Here is a 20154-nt window from a genome sequence, read left to right on the forward strand (position 1 = left end):
AGTGGGGCCAATGTGGCCAGGGAGGGGGCTGGGGGGAGAGCCGAGACCAGCCGCTGCCTGGCCCGGCCGGCCCTCAGATTCCGTGGGGCCGAGGGGAACCGGTGCCTTCCAGCAGGCCCTTCCATGGGACAGAGGGACACCCGGCTTCTGCCTGATGCGTCACCGGCCGGCCCTTCCGTGCCAGCCCAGTTCACACTTAGCTCTCCACAAGCTGAAGTGCTAAGAAGACTTTATTAATGCGGGGGGGGGGGGGGGAGGCAAGGAGCCTGGAGACGGACACACCGGTACCAGGGGTTACAAACAGTAAGAAACACTTTATTATAACTTTACAACATATAAATAGCTTGGGTCAAATCTGTGCTTTCTGGCAGCTGGGCATCGAGTCTCGTCCCCTGCAGGCCCCCGCCTTCCTTCACATTGCACTGTTCGCGGGGCGGCTCCGGCCGCGGGCCCGGCGGTGGAGGGTGGAGAAAGGCCGGGCAGCCCAGTCCCGCTCTCCAGCTCGCGGGGCGGCCTACGCCTGTCATCTGCTGGGGTTGCGGCTGCTGTGGAAGGACCGCTCCTCAGGGGTCAGGCCAGCAAAGAAGGGGTGCAGCAGGGCCTCCGCCAGTGTGATGCGCTGGGCAGGGTCAAATTCTAACATCCTCCGCATCAGGTCAAACAGCTGCACGTGCTCCAAGGAGTCCTGGAGCATGTAACTCTGCTCAGGGACACAAGGTGCCTCAGTGTGATGGCGGGGTCGCGGGACGCCGCGGCGGGGCCCCGTGCCTCTGGGAAGCCTCGCCGCGTGGGTCGAGGAGGCAGGGCTGCCCCCCGGAGGACCACGTGTGCCCTCCTGGACAGCGAGCGGCTCCTTTCCTCTCATGCCTGCGTAGAGCGTTTGGCTCTGAACTTGCCAGGCTACTGGGTGTCTTGCCGGCTCGGTGCCTCTGCCCCCGCATGCAAAGTCCTGACAGGTGGGTGGCATCACCTCTGCAGCATTCACTGGTCCGGGCACCAAATGCAGTCGACAGAGGCTTTCCGGCCATGTCTACGTCTTCCCTCCCCCTCACCTCAGTCCTGCCTAGTTCTTCCCAAAACCGAGAAGAGGGGGACAGGAGGCAGCAGTGTCTCTGACAGCTGGCTCTTCTCGTGTTCCCCCATTACATCCATAGCCACCCTGTGGGGAAGGGGTGGGGCTGAGGGCCCCCGGGGGCGGTCTGCGAGCAGCCCCGCTGCCGGCACCCAGCAGCCTCGGGTGCGGCCTCCCACAGAGCCGGAGCGAGGAGGCAGCCTTTAGCTGCCCGGCCTGTCTCTCTGCTGTATGTCTGCCCAGTGCCTGGGGTCTCCTTGGCATGAGTTGAGCTGGGGGAAGCCAGAAACTGACCTTCAGAGGTTTGCAGTTCTCCTTCACATACCGGCCATCAGAGCTGTTCTCATCCCAAACCAGGCCCCCTTTGTAGAAATATTTCTGTTTCCTGGAAGCGAAGGGAAGGAAGGAGTCAAGCAATAGGGGTAGCAGGGGCGACACGTCTGCGGTGGCGGGTCCAAGCTGGCCTGGACACAGCAGGGCAGGAAGGGCCGGGCAAGTGGTTTGCTGGGTCACTCAGACTGGGGTACAGGAGGGAAGGCCGCCAGGAGCCTGGAGGAGCCAGGGTGTCCCGGGAAGACGGGCCGGTAGCTTGTGACCCACGGCCAAGACGGGAGAGGCCCCCACGGCCAGCCCTTGAGGGCGCCCCCAGGGCTCCTTACCTGGTGCGGTGGATCATGTGTGACGGGATGGGCCCTAGGATCTTCTCCATCATCACCAGATGCTCTCGGTTTTCATGGGTCTGTTGGAACGGCAGGGATAGAGCAAGCAGGGGTCAATATCCGCCTCCGCCCCCAAGAGATGTAAAGCCACCACTGAACAGCAGGCCCGGCCTCTGACCTGGTGGCAGCCTGCCAGCCCGTTCTCTCGAGGTCAAGTTCACGCTCCTTAGCCTCTCGGGTGGACTTGTCCGTCACCACACCCCTCTCTCCAGTGACTTTCCTCACTTTCCCCAGAACGGGCCCGCCCCAGCCCCTCTCTGCACCCTCCCTCGGGCTGTGCCCCCCGCCTCAAATGCTCGTTCCGCCTGCCGCGGCCCTCCAAGCTGAGGCCGAGCACAGGACGCCCTGAGCACTCCACTCCCCTGACCTCGGGAGCCCGAGTGTCCCAGCGTGCCGACCGGGGGGCGGTCACCAGGCTCCGCACGCCAGCCCCAGCAGTGCGCCCGAGGAGCGGCGCTCAGGCGAGCCCGGTGGCGCGGCAGGCCTCACCTGGAAGAGCGTGAAGCCGCGGTAGTACTCGAACAGAATGCAGCCGATGCTCCAGACGTCGCAGGGCTGTGCCCAGCCGAGCTCTGAAAGCCAACATGGGAGGGGGGACGACTGTGACACTCAGGCCCGTGCTCCCGGCCCAGACATCAAAGGACAGCTGCCACTCAGGCGGCAGGGACCCTTGCCTGAACCCCAACAGAAGACCCCTTTTCGGTAAGGCCAAGTGAGCAACCACGGTGACAGCGGCCCTGGTGGCGGGCACATCCCTGCCTCTAGTCCTACCCTCCCGACAGCAGGCCACTCTGTCAGGGGTGGGGGCCGTCCAGTCACTCACCAAGGATCACCTCGGGTGGGCGATAGTGGCGCGTGGCCACGATGGTCGTGTGGTGCTCGTGGTCGAAGGTGGCGCTGCCGAAGTCAGCTACGCGGATGCTGGTGTTCTTCACCGCCTTCTCCTCGCAGCTCTGAGGGGCAAGGAAGGCGGCGGCTCAGCGGTCCATCCGGGGCTACCCCAGAGCGCGGCCTTGCCTCTCCCGACCCCTACCTTGTGCTCGTTGTAGAGCGTCTCAAACTCCGAATTCACAAACAAGATGTTCTCTGGCTTCAAGTCTGTGTGGGTCAGTTGGTTTTCGTGTAGAACTGGGGACGCAGGAAGGCGAGAAGCAGGAACTTGAGCAGCCTGGCCGCTTCTCACGCCCCTCTGCCGGCGCCAGACCAGATTTCACGCCCGCACCCCCTCGCACCCCCAACTTCTGCAGGGGCCCGGGGGGCAGAGCGGACTCCGCCTCCACACCGGCTTCCCTCTCGAGTTCTCGGGGCTTGGGGCCCTGGCCGGTTCTGACACTTAACAAGAGAGGCAGGGGACACTGTTCCCATTTAGAAAGCCTCCCCCCACGTCCTCAGCCTGGGAAGCCTCCCTCTCCCCAGCACCAGCTCCGTTATTTGCAGGCCGGGGGCAAAACACTAAATGCAGTTCCCCTTATTCAAAAGTTACGAAGAATGTTCAGATGGTAGCAACGGAACACTGAACTAATAACCCCAGGGCCACCCGAAGCCAGCCCCGCCTCTTCCCACCCCTCAGCCTGGGGGGAGACCTTTTTCCTCCAGCCCCTGCCCCACCAGTGGTGGCGACCCGGCCCTTAGCACTCTGGCTCCAGGCTCCCAGCCAGCGGTCCAGACCTTCCCGTGGTGTGCCCCGCCTCCCCCCAACGATGGCCCTCTGCTTCCTCGGAGTGAGTTTCAGCACAGCCCGGGGGGCTGCGCCCTCACGGAGCCGCCCACCTCGCTCAGAGCGCTCGTCCCTGCCCCCTGCATCTGTGCAGACCCCGGACAGCCTAGCTCCAGGCCTAGCTACCTCCCCTCCGCACCGCCCACCACGTCCTGCAGGCTGGGGCCCCTGACAGGCCAGCAGGCAGAGGGGAAGGGACAGCGGGAGGGCGTCTGCGCGGGCAGTGCCAGGGGCTGGGATCCACCGGGCAGGCTTCCACCTTTCCAGCCACTGCAGGACGGTGAGGGGGGACGGCGAGCTGGCCTGATCTGGAGCCGCTCTCTTCTTTCTCCCTGACGGCCTGCGGCCGAGGTGGGCGCCGGAGCCCCCTGGAGGGGACCGATGCCTCCCCCTCCTCCCCGAAGGCCTTTCAGCTGAAGGGGACCCATGTGCTGCAGCGGGGGCGGCCGCACTTACATCGGAGGGCGTGGCAGAGCTGGTAGGCCATGTGCCGGACGTGCGGCAGGGGGTAAGGCTGGAAGTTGTTCTCCTTCAGGAACTCGAAGGTGTTCTTGCCCAGGAGCTCAAAGGCGATGCACATGTGACCGTGGAAGTTGAACCAGTCAGACATCAAGACGCACAGGCTAGGGGAGAACGATGTGGGGGGGGGCTCAGGCTCTGCGGGGGGCTGGCTTCCTGCCTCTCCCTCATATGAAGCCGGTCCCCGCTCCCAGGCTGCCGGGTCACACGTGCTCATGAAGAGAGACCAGGAGTTACAAAGAGCACGTCCCCCATCAGAGGTCACCCAGATCAGCTCAGGGCAAGGACTAAACTTCCAACTGGCACAGGGAGAGTTCTGAGGGGTCCTGCCCCGTCTACTTGTGATACAGCCCTAATCCCTGCACCTCAGAAAGAGATGGAATCGTGCCTTCCCTTCTCCCACTCCCTTCACGGAGCTTCCCGAGTCCGCAGGGCTCAGCCCGGGGCTGGCGGCAGAGGAACCTCTCAGTGGGCCTTGGGAACTCGCCGACAGCGTGAGAGCCGCAGCGGCTTTGGGGCTGTGTCGTCAGACCCCCGCCGCGACCTGCGAGGCCCCTCTTTCCGGAAGCGGGCCTGGGAGGCCACCGCAGAACGCAGACGGTTGGGGCAGAGCAGGACTCACTGCGCCTGGCCACTGGCTCTGCGTGACAACCAGGGGAGAGCACCCGGCTCCGCCCGGGGGTCTAGGCAGTTGGGGCTGGAGCAGATGCCGTCCCCACCGAAAGCTTCCCTCTCGTTCCCTGGGACACTCACAACTTGTTCTCTTTGTCCTTCTCCTTGATTTTTTTGAGAACGTTGATTTCTAGCCGGGCGGCCTCCCGGTACTTGCCCACGTTGCGGATAATCTTCAGGGCAACCTGAGACTTCCCTCTGAGACCCGGGAAGGAAGCAGACGTGCTCAGTAGATGTGCCCCAGCCCTTCCCCCCCGACCCTCCAGCCCCACCTGGCAACTCCTGGCCGACACCACGCGGGACTCCAGGAACAGGACCTGCTCTGGGGAGCGCAGACACCTGCCCCCCAACCCGCCCCCAGGCTCCGCCGCACCGCCAGGCTCCGAAGCAAGCTCCCCTGGCATCGGTGAGCCAGCGCGTCGGGGCCCGCCTGGGCCTCTCTCATGCCAGCCACAGCCAGCTCCCAGGAGAGTGGGCAGAGTAGAGGCCTGGCCCGCCGGCCGGCACGGGCACCAGCTCGCTCAGTAACCCGACCTGGGGGCCGCTCAGCCCTAACCCCGGCCAGGGCATCCCAGCCAGGACCTTCCTGCAGCACCTCTTGCCCTTCCTGAAGCACATCTCCAGGTCTGGGCAAACAGCTTCCCCTGGGGTGGGGTTCCAGGATGGGACAAAGCCTTGGCGAGAGGGTAAGGGTGCCAGCGGTAGGGTCTTCTCGCCGGGAGTCCCCAGGTTGCTCCCTTTAGTGCACTCCCTCTCGCCCCCCAGCCTGCCTACCAACAGCCACAGCATTCATTAGAGACCACCGAGCGCCAGGAGGCCTCTTCAGTGTCTAGCGAGGACTTTAAGAATTCCTGCTCTGTGCGTCCCACCCGCCAGCCCGGCCTAACAGGCCACCTACAGGATGCCGGCAGAGCGGGGAACGTGCTGAGGTTCGACTGCCAGGCCCGGCGGCTATCAGGAAAGGCCGGCCAGACTTCAGAAGCCTGGTGGGGAACCAGAGTGAGACAGCCCTGGCTTGAAGCCTCTGGGAGGCTGGCGTCGGTGCCTAAGGAAAAAGCTCACAGGCCCCAGGGCAGAGGCATCTTCTGGAGAATACCGTTATTTTCTCCCTATCCCCTTTTCCCAGATTTTCAGGGCAGGGAAAGGCCTCAGAGGAAAGACCACCCTCCAGGCTCCTAGAACAGGATCCCGCAACGGCACTGTGACCTGCAGCACAGGGAGCCCATCAGTTCCACAGGCAGCCACCACCAGGTGTATGGCTCTGAGGATCAGGCCCTTCCTTTCGCTGAGGGGACCCCCCAAAAGTCCCCCGAGCCTTGTGCCTGCCCCTTCCTGACTCCAGAGGCTCACTTCCGCTCCGGCTACTCAGTGTGGCACAGCCCAGAGAGGTGAGCTGCCCCACGTGCCACAGCTCGCAGGTCGGCCTCCGCTCTCTCTGATGCCAGTATGGCCCACACGTCCCGATGCCCCCTGGCCCCAGCCCTAACCTCGTGGGCCACACTGGGTCTGAGGCGTATTTAGATGGGAACTGGGAGCCCAGGGATGTTTCCGGTCAGTCACTGTCACTACCTTACATGGAGGCCACAGGGTTAGCTGGACAGGTAGGTCTAATAACTGTCCTTTCTGAGCACCCCGTACGGTGGTACTCGGAGCCAGCACTCCACAACTGGGGGATATGGGTCCTCTCTCTTCACCTCTAACAGAGCAGAAAAGTTGTGATGGGCAGCATGTGGCTCCAATGAGACAGCAAGGACACAGGCACCTGGTAGCTGAAGCACCAGACCAATGAGAGTGCCATTAGAGGAGGGAGGCAGCGGGCTCCCAGGAGGTGGCCTCCCAGCCAGGGCACGAGTTCTGGTCTGGAGGAAGGGCGAGGGGACAAAAGCCTTTCACTGTGCACCCTGGAAGGCAGCAAGGCTCCCCAGAAGCATGCAAACACACACAGGCAGAGCCCCGTTCTACCTCCGCGCACTCAGAGGGACCCGGAATCAAGCCTGGCCACGTGGGAGAAGGCAGCGGCCAGCAAGGTGAGAGAGCCCGAGTCTTGTTCCTCGCAACCGGGCCGTGCACAGCCTCTCGGGCAGACCTCCCAAGTGGGGGAGGGGGGCTCGGGCTTGGTCTGGACTCAGCAGTATTCCTAACCCAACACGAGATGGCAGGAAGCGGACCTAGACCACAGAAGGGCCAGCGCCTCGGCCGTGTGCCGACGGCGACCATCACAGCCACCGGCTCGAAGGGCCGCCAGGGCGGCGCCCCTCGCTGGCCAACAGTTCGTGGGCAGGGAGGCCACATGCCTGCGGAGCCCCGGGAGTTTCTCCCTATTGCAGGAGATCAGCAGAAGTCCAACAAGCGCAGGCCGGCACCCCGCTACGGCGCGACCCTCCAGAAAGCCAAAGGGGAAGCTGACGCCCACCCCCATCAGAGCCCGCAGGCTGGCTCCGCCCAGGACGGCTCACCTGGCGTGGTCCAGGCACTCCACCACCTTGCCAAACGTGCCTTCGCCCAGGTTCCCCACGATCTCATCTAGGAGAGAAAAGAAGCAGGGCATGAGGGCCTGGAGGGCAGAGGGCTGGCAGCTCCTGCAAGTTCACAGCATTCAAATTCTCAAAAACAAAAAAGGTTTCTCTCTCACGGCTACACTCTTAAAAACAGAAGTTGCTAGCGTCTGTGTCATTCAGGCAATTACTGGTGGCCCCGCTAAGGCGCCACGCGCACTAGAGGCCCCTCCGGGCAGGAGAGGTCTCGTCTAACAAGGGGGTAGAAAGTAGAGAGGTAAAGTTTTACGAAAGGTGGCTGTACATCGCTCTTGGAGCCAATCGCCGATCCGGCACACCAGGTGGCCCTCCTTGTCATCTTCCACACTCCGGCTGCCGCGCTTACTGCTCTGTTGGCTTCTCTGCATGCACCGCCCCCCGAAACGCCATCCGACCAATCGCATGGTAGGCGGTTCCGATTGACAGATTGAGGTGTCAGTCAAAGGCAGAGGTGGAGACGGTGAGGAGCCGGTGGGTTGGTTGGTTGGATTTTCCAGATCCCAGCATTTCATAAGGCACACAGCATATATAACGATAGGGATATTGCAAGGGACACGTCAAGACACAAACTGACTTCAAAAACAGAAAAGTAAAAACAGCTACAGGTATGTAAAGAAAACTCGGACATTATCTAAGAGAAGGGCGCCGCAAACGCTCAGAAAGACGACCAAGCCTCCGCTGCTGAGGGGCCGGGCCGCGCGGAGAGCCACAGCCCCGGCTCCCTTCGCCACTGAGTGTCCCCCTCCCGGGCCCTCCCGTGATGGCTCCAGCCAGCGCGAAGACGCGGTGAGAACGGCGCAAGAAGGTGGCTGGCTCAGCCTGGGTCCGGTGGTCCGGAACGGCCAGAGACCACGCTGGCTTCAGCTGCAGAACGCCCGGCCTGCCCTTGCCTGCCTCGCACACGCAGCCTTGCACACACCCGACAGCTGCCACTCAGAGCCAAGCCGCCACCTGCCCCCAGACGGCATCACGGCCAGACTCGACATCACCACCAGAAACGGCCTTCCGCCGGCGGCCCTTGTGCCGCCAGCCTCGAGCAGGGAAGGAGCCCAGGATCCTCTGGGCCAGGCGACCACCTACCACGATGGGCCACACAGGCCCCACGCCAGCTCCTGCCCTGGCCTTGGCGCCCATGATCTCACAGGCCAGGCCATCCTGAGCTCATGACGACAGAGGGCACCAGAAAGAGAAGCCGCGGAGCCACAGACCTGCACCGCCATCCTGGAGCAGCGTGTGGCAGCGTGCACAGAGGCCACCAGGCAGTGCTGGGCGCCCGCAGCCAGCCCGTACCCCGTGGCCGCTCAAGGAAGTCATGGGAAAGCTGAGCAGAAGACAGGCCGGGCCCCCCGCACGGGTTCCACCACTACTCCTTGGGGCCTCCTGGCCAGCGGGAGGGAAGAAGGACGGGGTGGGGGGAGGAGAAGAGAAGACAGCACGTGACCAGACAAACACACAGGGGGCCCGAGTGCAGTGTGGGCTCCCAGTCGGCAGAGATCTAGACCTCCTCCGCGCTAACGACACGGCCAGGCCCCGCTCCGGGCGTGCGGCCGGCGACTGGATGAGGCCTGGGGCTGCGGGCCTCTCTGCAATTCGTTCACGTGCCCCGTCACACAGGCGGCTGTCCCCCTTGTCTTGACCGCCCCTCACGGGAAGAGGCGAGGCTGAAGAGGGCCTGGCTGGAGATCAGAGGTCAGAGGGGAAGCTCCCGGTCTGAGCTGACTGACAGGCAGACCTCCCCTACCCGAGTGCACTGCAGCCTCCAGGCCTTCAGGGAGGGGTGTGGAGACGAGAGGCCGCGGAGGGGGGTGCCGGCCACGCCAGTCAGCGCACGCGGCCATGGGTGCGGGCCCATCTCCGGGTGGGAGGGACCGGGCCACGCAGCTCCAGACCATGTACCAGCAACCCTATCAGGTTCCCTAAGTGTCCGCGGCCACTCGCACCACGTGGCCCAGGTCCAGAGCAGCGCGGAGACACGGACGGGCCGGGGGCCAGCCGGCGCCAGCACCAGAGCCCCTCTGGCCTCCACTGCCAGTGGCCAGAAGACGGAGGAGCCGGGCCCCCTGCTCAGCCCGGCACCTGGACCAGACGACACAGACGCACACACATGCACGCACACCCAATGCGCGTGCGTGGGGCTGGCAGTACTCACCCAGACCAGCCAGCCTGAGAGAAGGCTAGAAAGACAGGAGGCCTTTAAGCCCCAGCCGGCACACTCTGGCCATCACTCACCGAGGAGGCGCTGCTACAAGACCTGGTGCGGCGTTTGTGGCAGTGGTGGGCGTGCTTGCGGGTCCGGTACGGCTCCCTCTCCCGTGACCGCCGGCGATGATGGGAACGTGAAGACCCATAGCAGTCCTCTCCAAACGAGGGGCTCCGCTCTTCACACCGGTATGTGTCGCTGTCACGGCGCTCCCGGTATCTCCTCTGGTAGGGCAGGCGGTCGTGGCTGCCGGGAGGGGGGTGAGACACCGGTAAGATGGGGACCTTCCTCCCACCAGCCCAGGTTTCGCTTCTGGGCAAAAGGCGTGTGGTGAGGCCCCCACAAAGAGCTCACAAGGGTGGCCTGTTGGAGCAGAGGCATCCAGATGGGGGCGGGGGTGGGGGGAGAGCGTGTGCGTGAAGTCCCGCCTCCAGAAGCTGGGCCGCTGGCGGCACCCCTCCAGGGCAGGAGGCAGAGCACGGTGGAAGGAGAGCAGGGTGAAGGGCCTCGGGGGGTCCCAGCACCCCAGAGCTCCTGGGGGCTGCTAACACAGGATGAGGGGCCAACCTCTGGAAAGGACAGAGGCTGTGTTCTTAACCCCACCGAGGGAGGCTCGGAAGTCAGCAGGGGAGCTGCTGGCCTAGAAAATGGGGACCGCGTCTGGACAAGGAAGACTCAAGGACAGAGAAAGGGGCAGCAGGACAGCAGCAAACATGGAGGCTCGGGACTGCCGCTGGGACGGCAGGGGGGGCGGGGGGGGGGGAGGCAGCGGCAGAGGCGGCAGGCCCCGAAGGAGCCCAGGCTCCCCGCTGTCTCCCCAGCCCTGCCGAGGGATGGAGCCCCTTCCTCCCACCTAGCCTCCCGTCACCTTCTGGACCGAGATCTCCGGGGCGGAGGCTCCCTTCGAGACGGGTACCGCAGTCTCCCTTCGTGCTCCCGACTGTAAGACCTCCTCCTCTTCCATCGGCAGCTCAGGTACGGGTCTGGCTCAGGGGAGCGGTATCGCTTACAGTGATGCATCTAGGCCACGGGAGAGACAGCCGTGCTCAGTGGGCAGCCGGGCGGCCAGCCACCTCCGGCCACTCCAGCCCGGGGGCTGCTCGGGGAGCCGAGGCGCTCCTGAAGAAGAGGCCCATTGTTGTGTTTGGGGGCAGCCCCTCCCAGGGGTTTATGAAGCAAAAAAGAGCTCTGAGGTCACACTGGTCACACAGCACACAACGGGCAACACCCTCCCGCGCCAGTGGACAAACAAACAGCTGCCTCCCCGGCACAGCAGCGCGGGGCCTGGGGCCTGGGCGCCTGGGGCACCGCGAGCTGGCACAGGTGCAGGGATGCGGGGCGCCATCGCAGGAGACCAAGGCCAAGGAGAGAGGACAGCGTCCGGGGCACAGTTCCCTCCTGTCTGTGGGGTTCTATGAAGCGACCGGTCTGTCAAGCCAGAGGCCAGAGTCAAAGGGCTGTTGGCAGGGAGCCAACCCACAGCAGCCAAGGGTGAAAGCCCTCCAGTCCGAAGCCAAGTTGCCTGGCTGAGGCCCGGAGCCAGACCCCACTCAAGGGAGCAAAGACCACACATCAGGGTGAGGGGCCGCCGGCAGACACAAGGTGCACAGGGTCTCACAAACATTTCCTAGCCGATCCGAGGGGCCGGCCAAACAGAGCTGGGGGTCTGTCTAGCCCCCGCTGCTCCACACTCTGTCTCAGCTCCAGTAAGCTGATACCAGCATCCTCAGAGCCCCCGAGTTTCTTGCCCAAGACCCCTGTGGCACGCTCCAACCACCCGCGCTACCGTGCCAGGCAGTGCCCCGCCTCCAACCGTACCACCGCTGCTAGACCCCCTGCTCCAGTCCCCTCTCCTGTGCTCCTCTCGGGAGGAGCTGGAGGGCTGAGGGGCTGGCAAGCTTGTGTGCTCCGAGAGGCAGGCCAAAAGGGCCCTACCTCACTGTCCCTGTTCAGCAGAGACTTAAATCTGCTACAGAAAACTGCCAGGCTGGATCAGACACCAGCTGAGGAAGATGTCTATGTGAGGCCAGCTCACTGTTCCACCCACCAGAACCCTGACATTGCCTCCATCGGAGGGCTGGGCAGAGATCACGGCCAGCCTTCCTCCCAACCCTTTACTTGGCTTAGCCAAACTCCAACAGTGGTCAGTCATGGGTTCGCCCGACTAAGCACATTTGGACAAACCCACTGAGGCTGCCCCCTCCCATGAGAAGGGTCTGTCAGGAGAGCAGAATGAACCAGCTCCCTGTGGATGGGCAGGGCAGCCAGGCATATCCGACTACACCCCTGGGAGCTTCTCCACGATCCTGAGAAAATCACTGCTCTCAATCTCCCCACCAGCAGGTTTCTTCCCCTATCTACCCGGAAGCCCAGGCCCCAGCAAACCTTGGAGGTAAATACAATGTAAAATCACCCACAGCTCCTCAAGAGCTTAAATTGTTGTTCTGTTTTGACGATCAGCTGACTAAGGTTTCACTGTTTCCTGCAATTACCCTGGGTCAGGTGCCCAAGTTATGGAAGGAAGGCGGAATCTCGCATCTCCTTAAGTGACATGGAAGATGCTCTGGTGGCCACACAGGCAAAGCACCAGAGCTGGAGGATGTGGTCTGGTCCACACCAGAGCCAAAGACTCCCTCCTGGGACCTAGAGGGTTCTTATGCCCACCGTGTTCACGTTAGTGGACCGAGCACAAATTCAGAGCCAGACAGATGTCAGTCTGAGTCCCGACACTGCCACTTCTAGCTCTGTGCCCTTAGGCAAGTTATTAAACCACTGTGACCTTCAACTTCTTGTTGCAACAAGGGGATAGTAATCTCTATAGGGCTCTGTGAGAATTACACTGTGCCGCTTCTTTAACAATGCCTAGCACACGCCTTTAGGTCAAATGCTTTACTTAAGTCAGCTTTTCATGAACAAGGTTATAAAGATTCCAGGTAACACCTCTGGGTCTATGTTAGGACATAAAGAATATTTTATAAGTTCCCTCCAAGGGGAGAGAGAGCTCTGGGTAGAAAACCCCAAACTAAATCCCAGTGCTCCCACTTACTGGCCTAGTGACCTTACACAAGTCACTCTAGGCCTTGGTCACCATACCTGAAAATTGGAGACAACACCCCCCAGCTAACTTGGCAGTGGAGATGACAAGGATGAGAACTATAAGGTACCACACCAGGTAATCAGAGCGGAGATAACCTCTGCTTCAACACAATCTAGACAGAGGTAATACTGGGAATACCAGATGTCCCTCATTATCTTCCCAGCCAGGGCTCTAGATCCCATTTCTCATCAATTATCTCTGAAGCTCTGAGACCCCAGCAAACAGGTTATTTAAAGAAGCTAAGGGTCACAATTATGTTCAGGAAGGCTCTGCTCTTACACAGCGAAGAAAGATAATGTAAAGGAAACCAGGCCAAGGATGCCAGCTTTTCTCTGAGCACAGGCCTAGTCGGCTTCTCATTTGCAGTTCCTGGCCAGAGAACTGGGTTGACAAGAAGAGCAGCCAGCCAGGTCAGCGTCTGCCCTCCCAGATCCCAGCCACTCCAGCGCCCCATGGTTATTTTTGGCTGACGCTGCCCCACCACTGCAACCTCAAACCTGCCACCTTACAAGACGCCACCACCGGGTGAAACGCTCCTCCTTTTCAAGGGCATGGAGGAGGGAAGCTGGAAGGCCGCCAACTCCGCCTCGACGGGGGCCTGGCTCAGGCAACTCCCACCCCAGCTCCACACCAGGTCACCCGCACCCGGAACTAAAGCACACAGAGACTCCCGGACCAGGGAGCAGCCCGGGCATTGGTACTGTCAGCTTGGCCCGGCCCCTCCCCCGGGCTGGAGCGGCTCCATCATCACAACAAAACACGCTGGAGGCCTGCGGCCCTCACTCGCGTCCCTTCCTGACGCGCCCTGGGTCTCAGAGATCTGAGCCCCTTCCCCCATAACCGCCGCCAGTGGCGGAGAGGGGCGACCCGGGGACAGGCGGATGGCCAGCCTGAGCTAGAATCAAACTTCAGGCCACGCGGGGAGGAGTCTGCAGGCCTCGAGCAGAGGGTATGGGAGGGGTCTGAAGGCCCCTCCAGGCTCTCCCAGGTAGGACCCCGACCCCATTCCGCGGGAGGTGCGGGACCGAAACTGGATCCCTGCAGGGGCCTCAGAGGCCGCTGAGGCTCAGACTCCGACACCGCGGGATCGAGAGGTCGGGGTCTGCGGTGACCGCCCCTCCGGGGGAGAAGCGGCGGGTCAGGGGTGAGAGGTCGGGGCCGCGGCCAGAGGCGGGCTGAGGGGGAGAAAGAAACAGAGTAGGCCGAGACGGAACCAGGAGCCCGGAGTCCCACACCCAGCGCGCCCGCCCCACCGACTCACCCCCCGCCGCTGCCGCCGCCGCCGCCGCCGCCGCGGGCCTGGGCCCACACTCACCGTCTCCCAGGATCCGGCTGCGGCTAGGCCCCACTCCCCGCTCCGAGCGCCTCTTCCGCTTCCGGCTCCGGCCTCCGCCCGCGGCGGCCCCGCCCCTCGCGTGACGCAGCCGTCGCCAGTCCCCGCTCGATGGCCTGGCCGCTCTAGCCCCCGACTCGAAGGCTCTGGAGGACCCGCCTTCACGGCCGCGGCCCGGGCGGCAGCAGTGGAGACTGATTCCGGGAGGGCAGAGGGGACGTCCCCGGCCGCGGCCCGCCCCCCGCCGTGTCGCGACGCACGTAGGCCCCAAGACTCCGCCGGGGTTCCGTCCCCGGCCGCGGGCGCTGGGAGCCGAGAGGTGGAACCCCGACCCGGCCGGGGGACCCTGCCTACCCTGCACACCCGACCCCGCCCGTGCCCGCCAGCCCTTTCCTGCGCGCAGAGGGGCGGCATTGTTTCGCTGTTGCCTCAGAGAAAACCGGGCGGGCCTTGAGTGTCCGCCCGGCCCTGGGACTCCGGAGGGCGCCAAAGATGACGGAGGCCTATGTCCTGAGGCTCGGGAAGGCGGGCGCCACTCCCGGTTTTGTGGAAGAAGCAAATGAAACCTTATTCTCTTTGTGTGGGGGGTCTATTATAAAGACCTGCGGCACGCCCACATTCGCGTGTGCACGCAGAACAGTTTCGGGGAAGATACCCAAAGCCGCGTCGGCTGGGCTTCTGGAGGGACGGAGTCTGCGGGAAAGGGAGTCCCCTTCTCCCTGAGCAGCCCCGTACTCAGACCCGCACTGTGTCTCAATAAACACCTGCCACAGGAAAGCCCGTGCCCGGCCGCGGTCAGGCCCCGCGGGCCATTTCTCTGAGCCACTCGACGCCCCCTTTTGGCCAGGCGGCGAGAGTGGGATCGCTGAAGCCCCTCCCACCCACTGTCCCGCCCCTCGTCCGGGCGGGATAACAAGACCCCACTTTCCACAGGAGGTCCTTTGGGCGACCTCTCGGGTTGTGAGCGTTCACGCCCCAGGGCCCTTAGGGCATCGCCCAGCTAAGCGGGCGGGAACGGTCCCTGGTGGCCCACAAGCCCCGCGGGGGCGTCCTCCCGGGCCGCCCCCACTCCCCCAGTGAGTGCTTGGGCACGCCCCTGACGCGAGGCGTCCTCCTCCCGCCCGGGCAGGCGCTCTGCGAGCGGAGCCTCTCCTTCCGGAGTTACGGCGGTTCCTGTGGTCTTTGGTCTCTGGCTCTCCCTTAAACTGAGGTCCGACGGCGTGGCCTGAGGGGGCGCTCAGTACCCCCCGCCCCCAGTTCTCTCTTAGCTCCACCACCCCATCGGAAGTAAACAAGTGAAGCTAAGGCAACACGGAGGCTTGCTACGCTAATGCGGCCTCAAGAACGGATCCCGGTCCCCTTCCAACCAAATGCACCCGCCCCCCCAAACAAATTCAGAAGGCGCTTCCAGTGTGCTGTGGGTGACCGAGGGCCCGCTGTCCCCGCCCCTCGGTCCCGCTCCCTTAGGATCCTGCCTCGGGGGCAGGAGGTCATGAGTTGCCATTCTTGCCCGGGCCCCCATGCGTGGCCTGTGGCCACGCCGACGGCCACACCAGCCTGGTTTCATCTCAGGGTTTCATCCACTCAGACGAGGTGAAAGGACTCCGTGTCTCCTCCCCCCACCGTTTGGTGTGGCCCGCGGTTTCCATGGCTCCCGGAAGCCAGGACCGCGTGGGCCACTGAGGGTGGGGGAGCGCGGAGACGCTCCTGTCTCCAGCCCTGCCCTGGGCGCCAGGCTCCAAGGGGGTAAGGCGGGCCCATCTTCCCAGCAGCCCTTCCCACAATGGGAACCCCGGAGTCCCTGCCTCCCTGTAAGGAAGCCGCTCTCATTCTCTGAAACGGAGTAGGAGCCATCTCCCAGACCCTTCTCCAAAGTCTTCAGTTCAGTAGCTGTCCCATGCCTCAGATTCTACCATTAGAGCTTCCTTCTTTTTGTCCCTGAAAGAACTCACACCTAGAAGAAAAAGAGGCAGAGTTATCAGATAGGCACTTGGAAAAAGATCTAACCCGAGGTGAAGTACGGGTAAGTCCGCCACCCCAACCCTCCCACCTCATTCCCCCCAGTGCTGGAAGGCTGCGTGCGACTTTGGCAGCTCTTGGCTGGGGAGTTCAAGCGGTGGGCCACCTCCAGAGGACCCTTGCTCCACATCCCCAGCCCCTTGGGGCCCGCCTCTTTCCCCAGGCCTCTACACTTGTGCCCACCAAGCCTTTTCTGTGCGGCCTGAGAACTGCAACATGGTTCAAGGGCACCAGGGAAATGCCCATGCCCTGTGCCCTGCTACCAGCCACCCGAGACCCACAGCAGCTCCTGCCCCTCTTGATCTCTCTTTTGCTCTGCTGGGCTCCTGGCTCAGCTTGCTGCCTTCTCCAGGCCCCAGCTCCTCTGATCCCCTCGTCCTGCCGCCCTTGCTTTCTCTCGTCTGCCACATCCATCTTTGCCTTCCCTGGGGCAGTTAATTTACCTTTGAGCTTCAGCTCCAGGGTCACCTATCTGGAAAGCCTTCCTGGGCGCTCCAAGGCAGAATCAGGCTCCCCTTCCCTGTGCTCCCACAGCATTGGAGGCTGTGCCTTCCTCTGCGCGGGCTTTGTAAATTCAGCGTCTGGCCCGGAGACCACGAGCCCTTCCACAGCCAAGGCAGGCAGAGTTTGGGTTCTCAGTAAGCGCTGGGGGCGTTCTGTGGGGAGCGCCAGTTTTTAGTGGGAAAACAGAGCACCCAGCCAGCGTGGAGTTGTGGGCGCTGCGCCAGGGCGTGGGAGATGGGGGCGGCGGACAGTCCTCATAGTCCATCTTGGAGAGGCCTTGTGTGCTGGTGAAATGTAGAGACAGAGCTCGGAAGGGGCTGCAAGAACATGGGCCTGGAGTTGAGAGAGTAGAGCATCAAGGTGTCTACGGGGAGAAGGCTGGTGGGTGGTAGGTCTGAGCAGGGAGCGGGTCTGGGAATGTGAGAGGAGTGAGCAAGTCAGTTAGGGGGGTGGGGGAGCTCAGCCCAGTGACCCTCTTCTCAGTACCCACTGAGTACTTCTTCTGTGCCCTTCTCCCTGTGCCCACACGGAGCTGGGGCAGGGTGCTTGGGTGGGAAGACAGTGGTAGAATTCTGAGGCTCAGTCCCTGGAAGTGAAGTGGGTGGGGCCTAGGGCTCAGGGCCCCCATCTTCCAGCTAAAGCTGTGGAAGCCAAAGGGGTACTGAAGCAGTAACTTGGTTTAAGGGCTTCTGACCCCCTACATTAGAGCTAAACCATGGTGTCCCCCAAATGTTCCCCTGTCCCCTGCCATTTCCAGACTCCCATACTGGGAATGGGAGCAGCAGGGGTTGGGGACTGTGGGCCCAGTTTGCAGTGGCCCCCCTGCATGACCTGGGGCAACTGACGTCCCCTTTGGAGCCTCAGTTCCCCCTACGGAAGCCAGGGAGGGCCAGGTGAGCTTGGTTGTTAAGCATGTGGCTGGGCCGGAGTCAGCGCCGCAGCTCATAGAAGCTGTTGCGATGAGAGCTGTTTAGTGGGGTTGAGACCGATGTCTGTTTGAAGTCTGAATCACCAGGGAAAATCTTGAGCCAAGGCATTGTCAGGTTTAGGTGCGTGCTCAGCCCCAGGGCCTCAGTTTCCTTATCTGAGGAGGGTCTCAGAAGCTGGTGCTCTAGCTCCAGGGTCTCCCATCTGTCCTGCTTTCAGGACCCAGAGACAGAGCCCCATGGACCTGCTGCCCCACCCCCATCTGCTCTCCCTGCTCTCCTGTCACTTTCGGCCACTGGACTGTGTCTGCTCACTGAGCCCCACTGAAGGGTGCAGGTGAGTGTGGGAAAGGTGGGCATGGCAGCCCCTGAGGCCCAGGTTGGAGCCTGGCTCCTCTTTCCTGGCAGGTGCTCAGATGGAGCCCCGGAGTAGGACGGGAGGCCCTCAGAGAAGGCCCTGTGGGTATGGCTGGTAGAGAGCTGGGGGCACCGGGCCAAGCTGGTTGGCCACCTGCGGGCAGCGCTGGAGGCCGTGCCGAGCCAGCACACGTGCTGCAGAGCAGGGGTGTGAGCTGAGACTGTAGGGCCCGGGGTGAGCTGCTCGCGCAGGAGCGGAAAGGGAGGCACCCATCCTTCTCTCCCTGATCTTCCTTGCTTATCCACAGCCCCAGGGAGGTCCCCTGAGCTAGCAAGGTCCTCTTCCCAGGCTGAGAGCTCCAGAAGGCTTGGGGCTGGTGCTCACATCTGGGGTCACGTTCTCAGGAAGAAGGCTTGTCAAGGTGTGGGGCATCCAAAGGAGACAGACGGGAACTGGGTCCCCAACAGGGCTGCTGTGCTGAAGGGTCATCTCTGTGAATGGCGCCCTCTGGAGGTGTGCAGTGCATTGCCTGGTGTGGCTGGAGACTCTGGTTGTAGGCAAAGGAAGAGCTGGAGTCCCTGTGCCCCCCCCCCCCAGGGAGAGTCAGAGGGAGGGAGGGGCTGGTTTTAGCTCAGTGGACAGAAGAGTTTCCTTCAAGGCCCAGTTGCCCCTGGTGAAAGCTGCAGTCCCCACGGACAGAGGAAGGTGAAGGTTCATGCAAGCCGAAGGTTCTGGGGGGGCGCCCAGCACCCCTGCCCCATGTGAGGGTGTGGTGGGCAGGGCCACCCTGTGATGGCCTAGGTACCTAAGCCTTTAGTGACCTGGGGGTCTCAGCCCACAGCTGCCCCTCCTAGAGCTCCTGCTCCCAATGGTGCCTGGGGTGACCTGGGGACTCACCTGACCGCCTGTCTGCTCCTGCCTCCCAGCTCTCCAGCATCCCACGACAGTGTCACTGGTCCCCTTGCTGGAGCTCCAGAGCCATCAGCAGCTGGTATGTCTCAGGTCCAGCTGGAGGTGGAGGGTCACACATCTGGAGCCCGTAGTGATAATAACCAGGCACCCCCTCAGAGCTGTGTCCCTTGTGTACAAGCCAGGGCACAGGTTGTACTGGGCTGGCAGCTGGGCCCCTGGCTGGGCTTTTCACAGGTGGCGGAGCCAGCAGGGCTGGTGGAGTCAGCCTGCTTTATCAGAATCTGTGGCACTGCTGCGCCTGGGGGCAGGGACGGCCCTCTCCGGGGCTTAGTGCTGCCTTCAGCTCTCCCCGCAGCAGGTACAATGCTCCGGGATCCACCGGAGCCGGAGGGGCACCAGCTGCAGGGGTCCCAGGGACAGGAGTGGAGGAGGCCAGACCAGGACACACAAGACAAATCAGGGTGCCCAGTGTTGGCGGGGGAGGAGGCGGCAGGCTAGTGGCAAGAGGTCGGGCAGGATCCTGCTACTGCAGACAGAAGTGGAAAAGGCCAGCTGTGTTGGGACCAGAGGGGCCAACAGCCCCTTGGCCCAGAACCCTCCTCTAAGTGGGTGCATGGCATGGCCCTGAACACTGGCCCTGCCTTATACTTCATTCTCTGGTCTTCATTCTTGGAGCAGCAGCTGGGGAGGAAGGGCAGCGCAAAGATTTCTGTGCAGCCCAGAGAGGGACACCTCCACCCCCCAACATTTGGGAAGACGGTGCCATCACCCAGTCGACTCCCCTCCTGATTCAGATGGGAAGCCCCAAGGGTGGGGTCTGGCTCAAAACAGTGTGGTCTGGAGGCTGTGAGGAGACCCCGGGATCCTGGACTGAATGTCCCTGCAGGAGATGCTGATGTCAGGCCTGCAAGGCCAGGAGCAGAGGTGGGATGGGGACAGGGCCCAGGCTCAGGACACGACCTTCCTGCAGAGCAGCTCCTGATGCTCGCCCAGGCAGCCCAAGACAGCCGGCAGGGTCAGCCCCACAGGGAGTCCAGGACACCAATGGAGCCAGGCTGTGCCCCCCTGTGCTGAGGGGCAGAGATGCAGGGGAGTCTAGGCCCTGTCCTTGGGGGATTCCGAAGTCAGGTGAGGGGCTCTAGGGCCACCGTGTAAAAGAGAATGACCAGGAGGGACAGACTGGAGCAGGGCCTTGACACAACACAACTCCAGCACGCACCATTCACCTTGTGGTCGCAGAACAACAGCACCCTTTGGTAATGTGCAGCTTGGTACTGTCCCGCCTTAGACCATCTGGTCCAGAACCAAAGCCTGGAGTTTGGAGAAGCCTCTGTGGGCTGCGGTTAGAGGAGGCCTCCTGGAAGAGTTGCGTCCCAGAAGATGAGGAAAGCAGGGGCTCTGGCAGGAGCGGGCTCACAGGCAAAGCCCTGGCAGCTAGCCTGAGCAGACCGATCCCAGCCACGTGAGCCCCACAGCCCTGGTGGACGCTAAGCCATGACTGGGTGGCGTGGGGTTCTTTACAGGTGAACAGGAGACTCGGAAGAGCTGGGCGGAAGTGCCACTGACCAGTGG

At 62.9% G+C, this 20154-nt stretch overlaps 1 protein-coding gene across 3 annotated transcripts; it reads right to left on the reverse strand.

The window, feature by feature from the left end:
- Positions 1–294: 294 nt before the first annotated feature.
- Positions 295–16779, reverse strand: CLK3 (CDC like kinase 3). 3 transcript variants are annotated; one of them, XM_045795201.2, is made up of 13 exons: positions 16326–16779; positions 10302–10453; positions 9463–9679; positions 7499–7595; positions 7156–7222; positions 4781–4897; positions 3965–4131; positions 2825–2919; positions 2615–2744; positions 2281–2363; positions 1732–1811; positions 1367–1457; positions 295–700 (listed from the first exon to the last, which is right to left on the reverse strand). In XM_045795201.2, exons 2-13 carry the CDS (start codon positions 10451–10453, stop codon positions 524–526), a joined length of 1473 nt encoding a protein of 490 aa, XP_045651157.1. In that variant the 5' UTR covers positions 16326–16779; the 3' UTR covers positions 295–523. The 3 variants fall into 3 exon arrangements, with proteins under 3 accessions (XP_045651157.1, XP_045651154.1, XP_045651155.1); XM_045795198.2 differs by lacking the exon at positions 16326–16779 and adding an exon at positions 13792–14721; XM_045795199.2 differs by lacking the exon at positions 16326–16779 and adding an exon at positions 13846–14720.
- Between the last annotated feature and the right edge of the window lie 3375 nt (positions 16780–20154).

The sequence above is a fragment of the Ursus americanus genome, chromosome 28 (assembly GCF_024610735.1).
Source record: "Ursus americanus isolate L20-20 chromosome 28, mUrsAme1.1.p, whole genome shotgun sequence".
Taxonomy (NCBI): Eukaryota; Metazoa; Chordata; class Mammalia; order Carnivora; family Ursidae; genus Ursus; species Ursus americanus.

Bases quoted from the DNA above. Each gene is read 5' to 3' on its own strand.
- CLK3 (XM_045795198.2), bottom strand. From the start codon at position 14,277: ATGCCGCCCCTCTGCGCGCAGGAAAGGGCTGGCGGGCACGGGCGGGGT. The intron at 7,223-7,498 runs GTACAGCCACCT...TTTCTCTCCTAG, and splicing joins CGATTGGCTCCAAGAGCGAT to ATGAGATCGTGGGGAACCTG. The intron at 701-1,366 runs GTCAGTTTCTGG...GTCCCTGAGCAG, and splicing joins AGAACTGCAAACCTCTGAAG to AGTTACATGCTCCAGGACTC.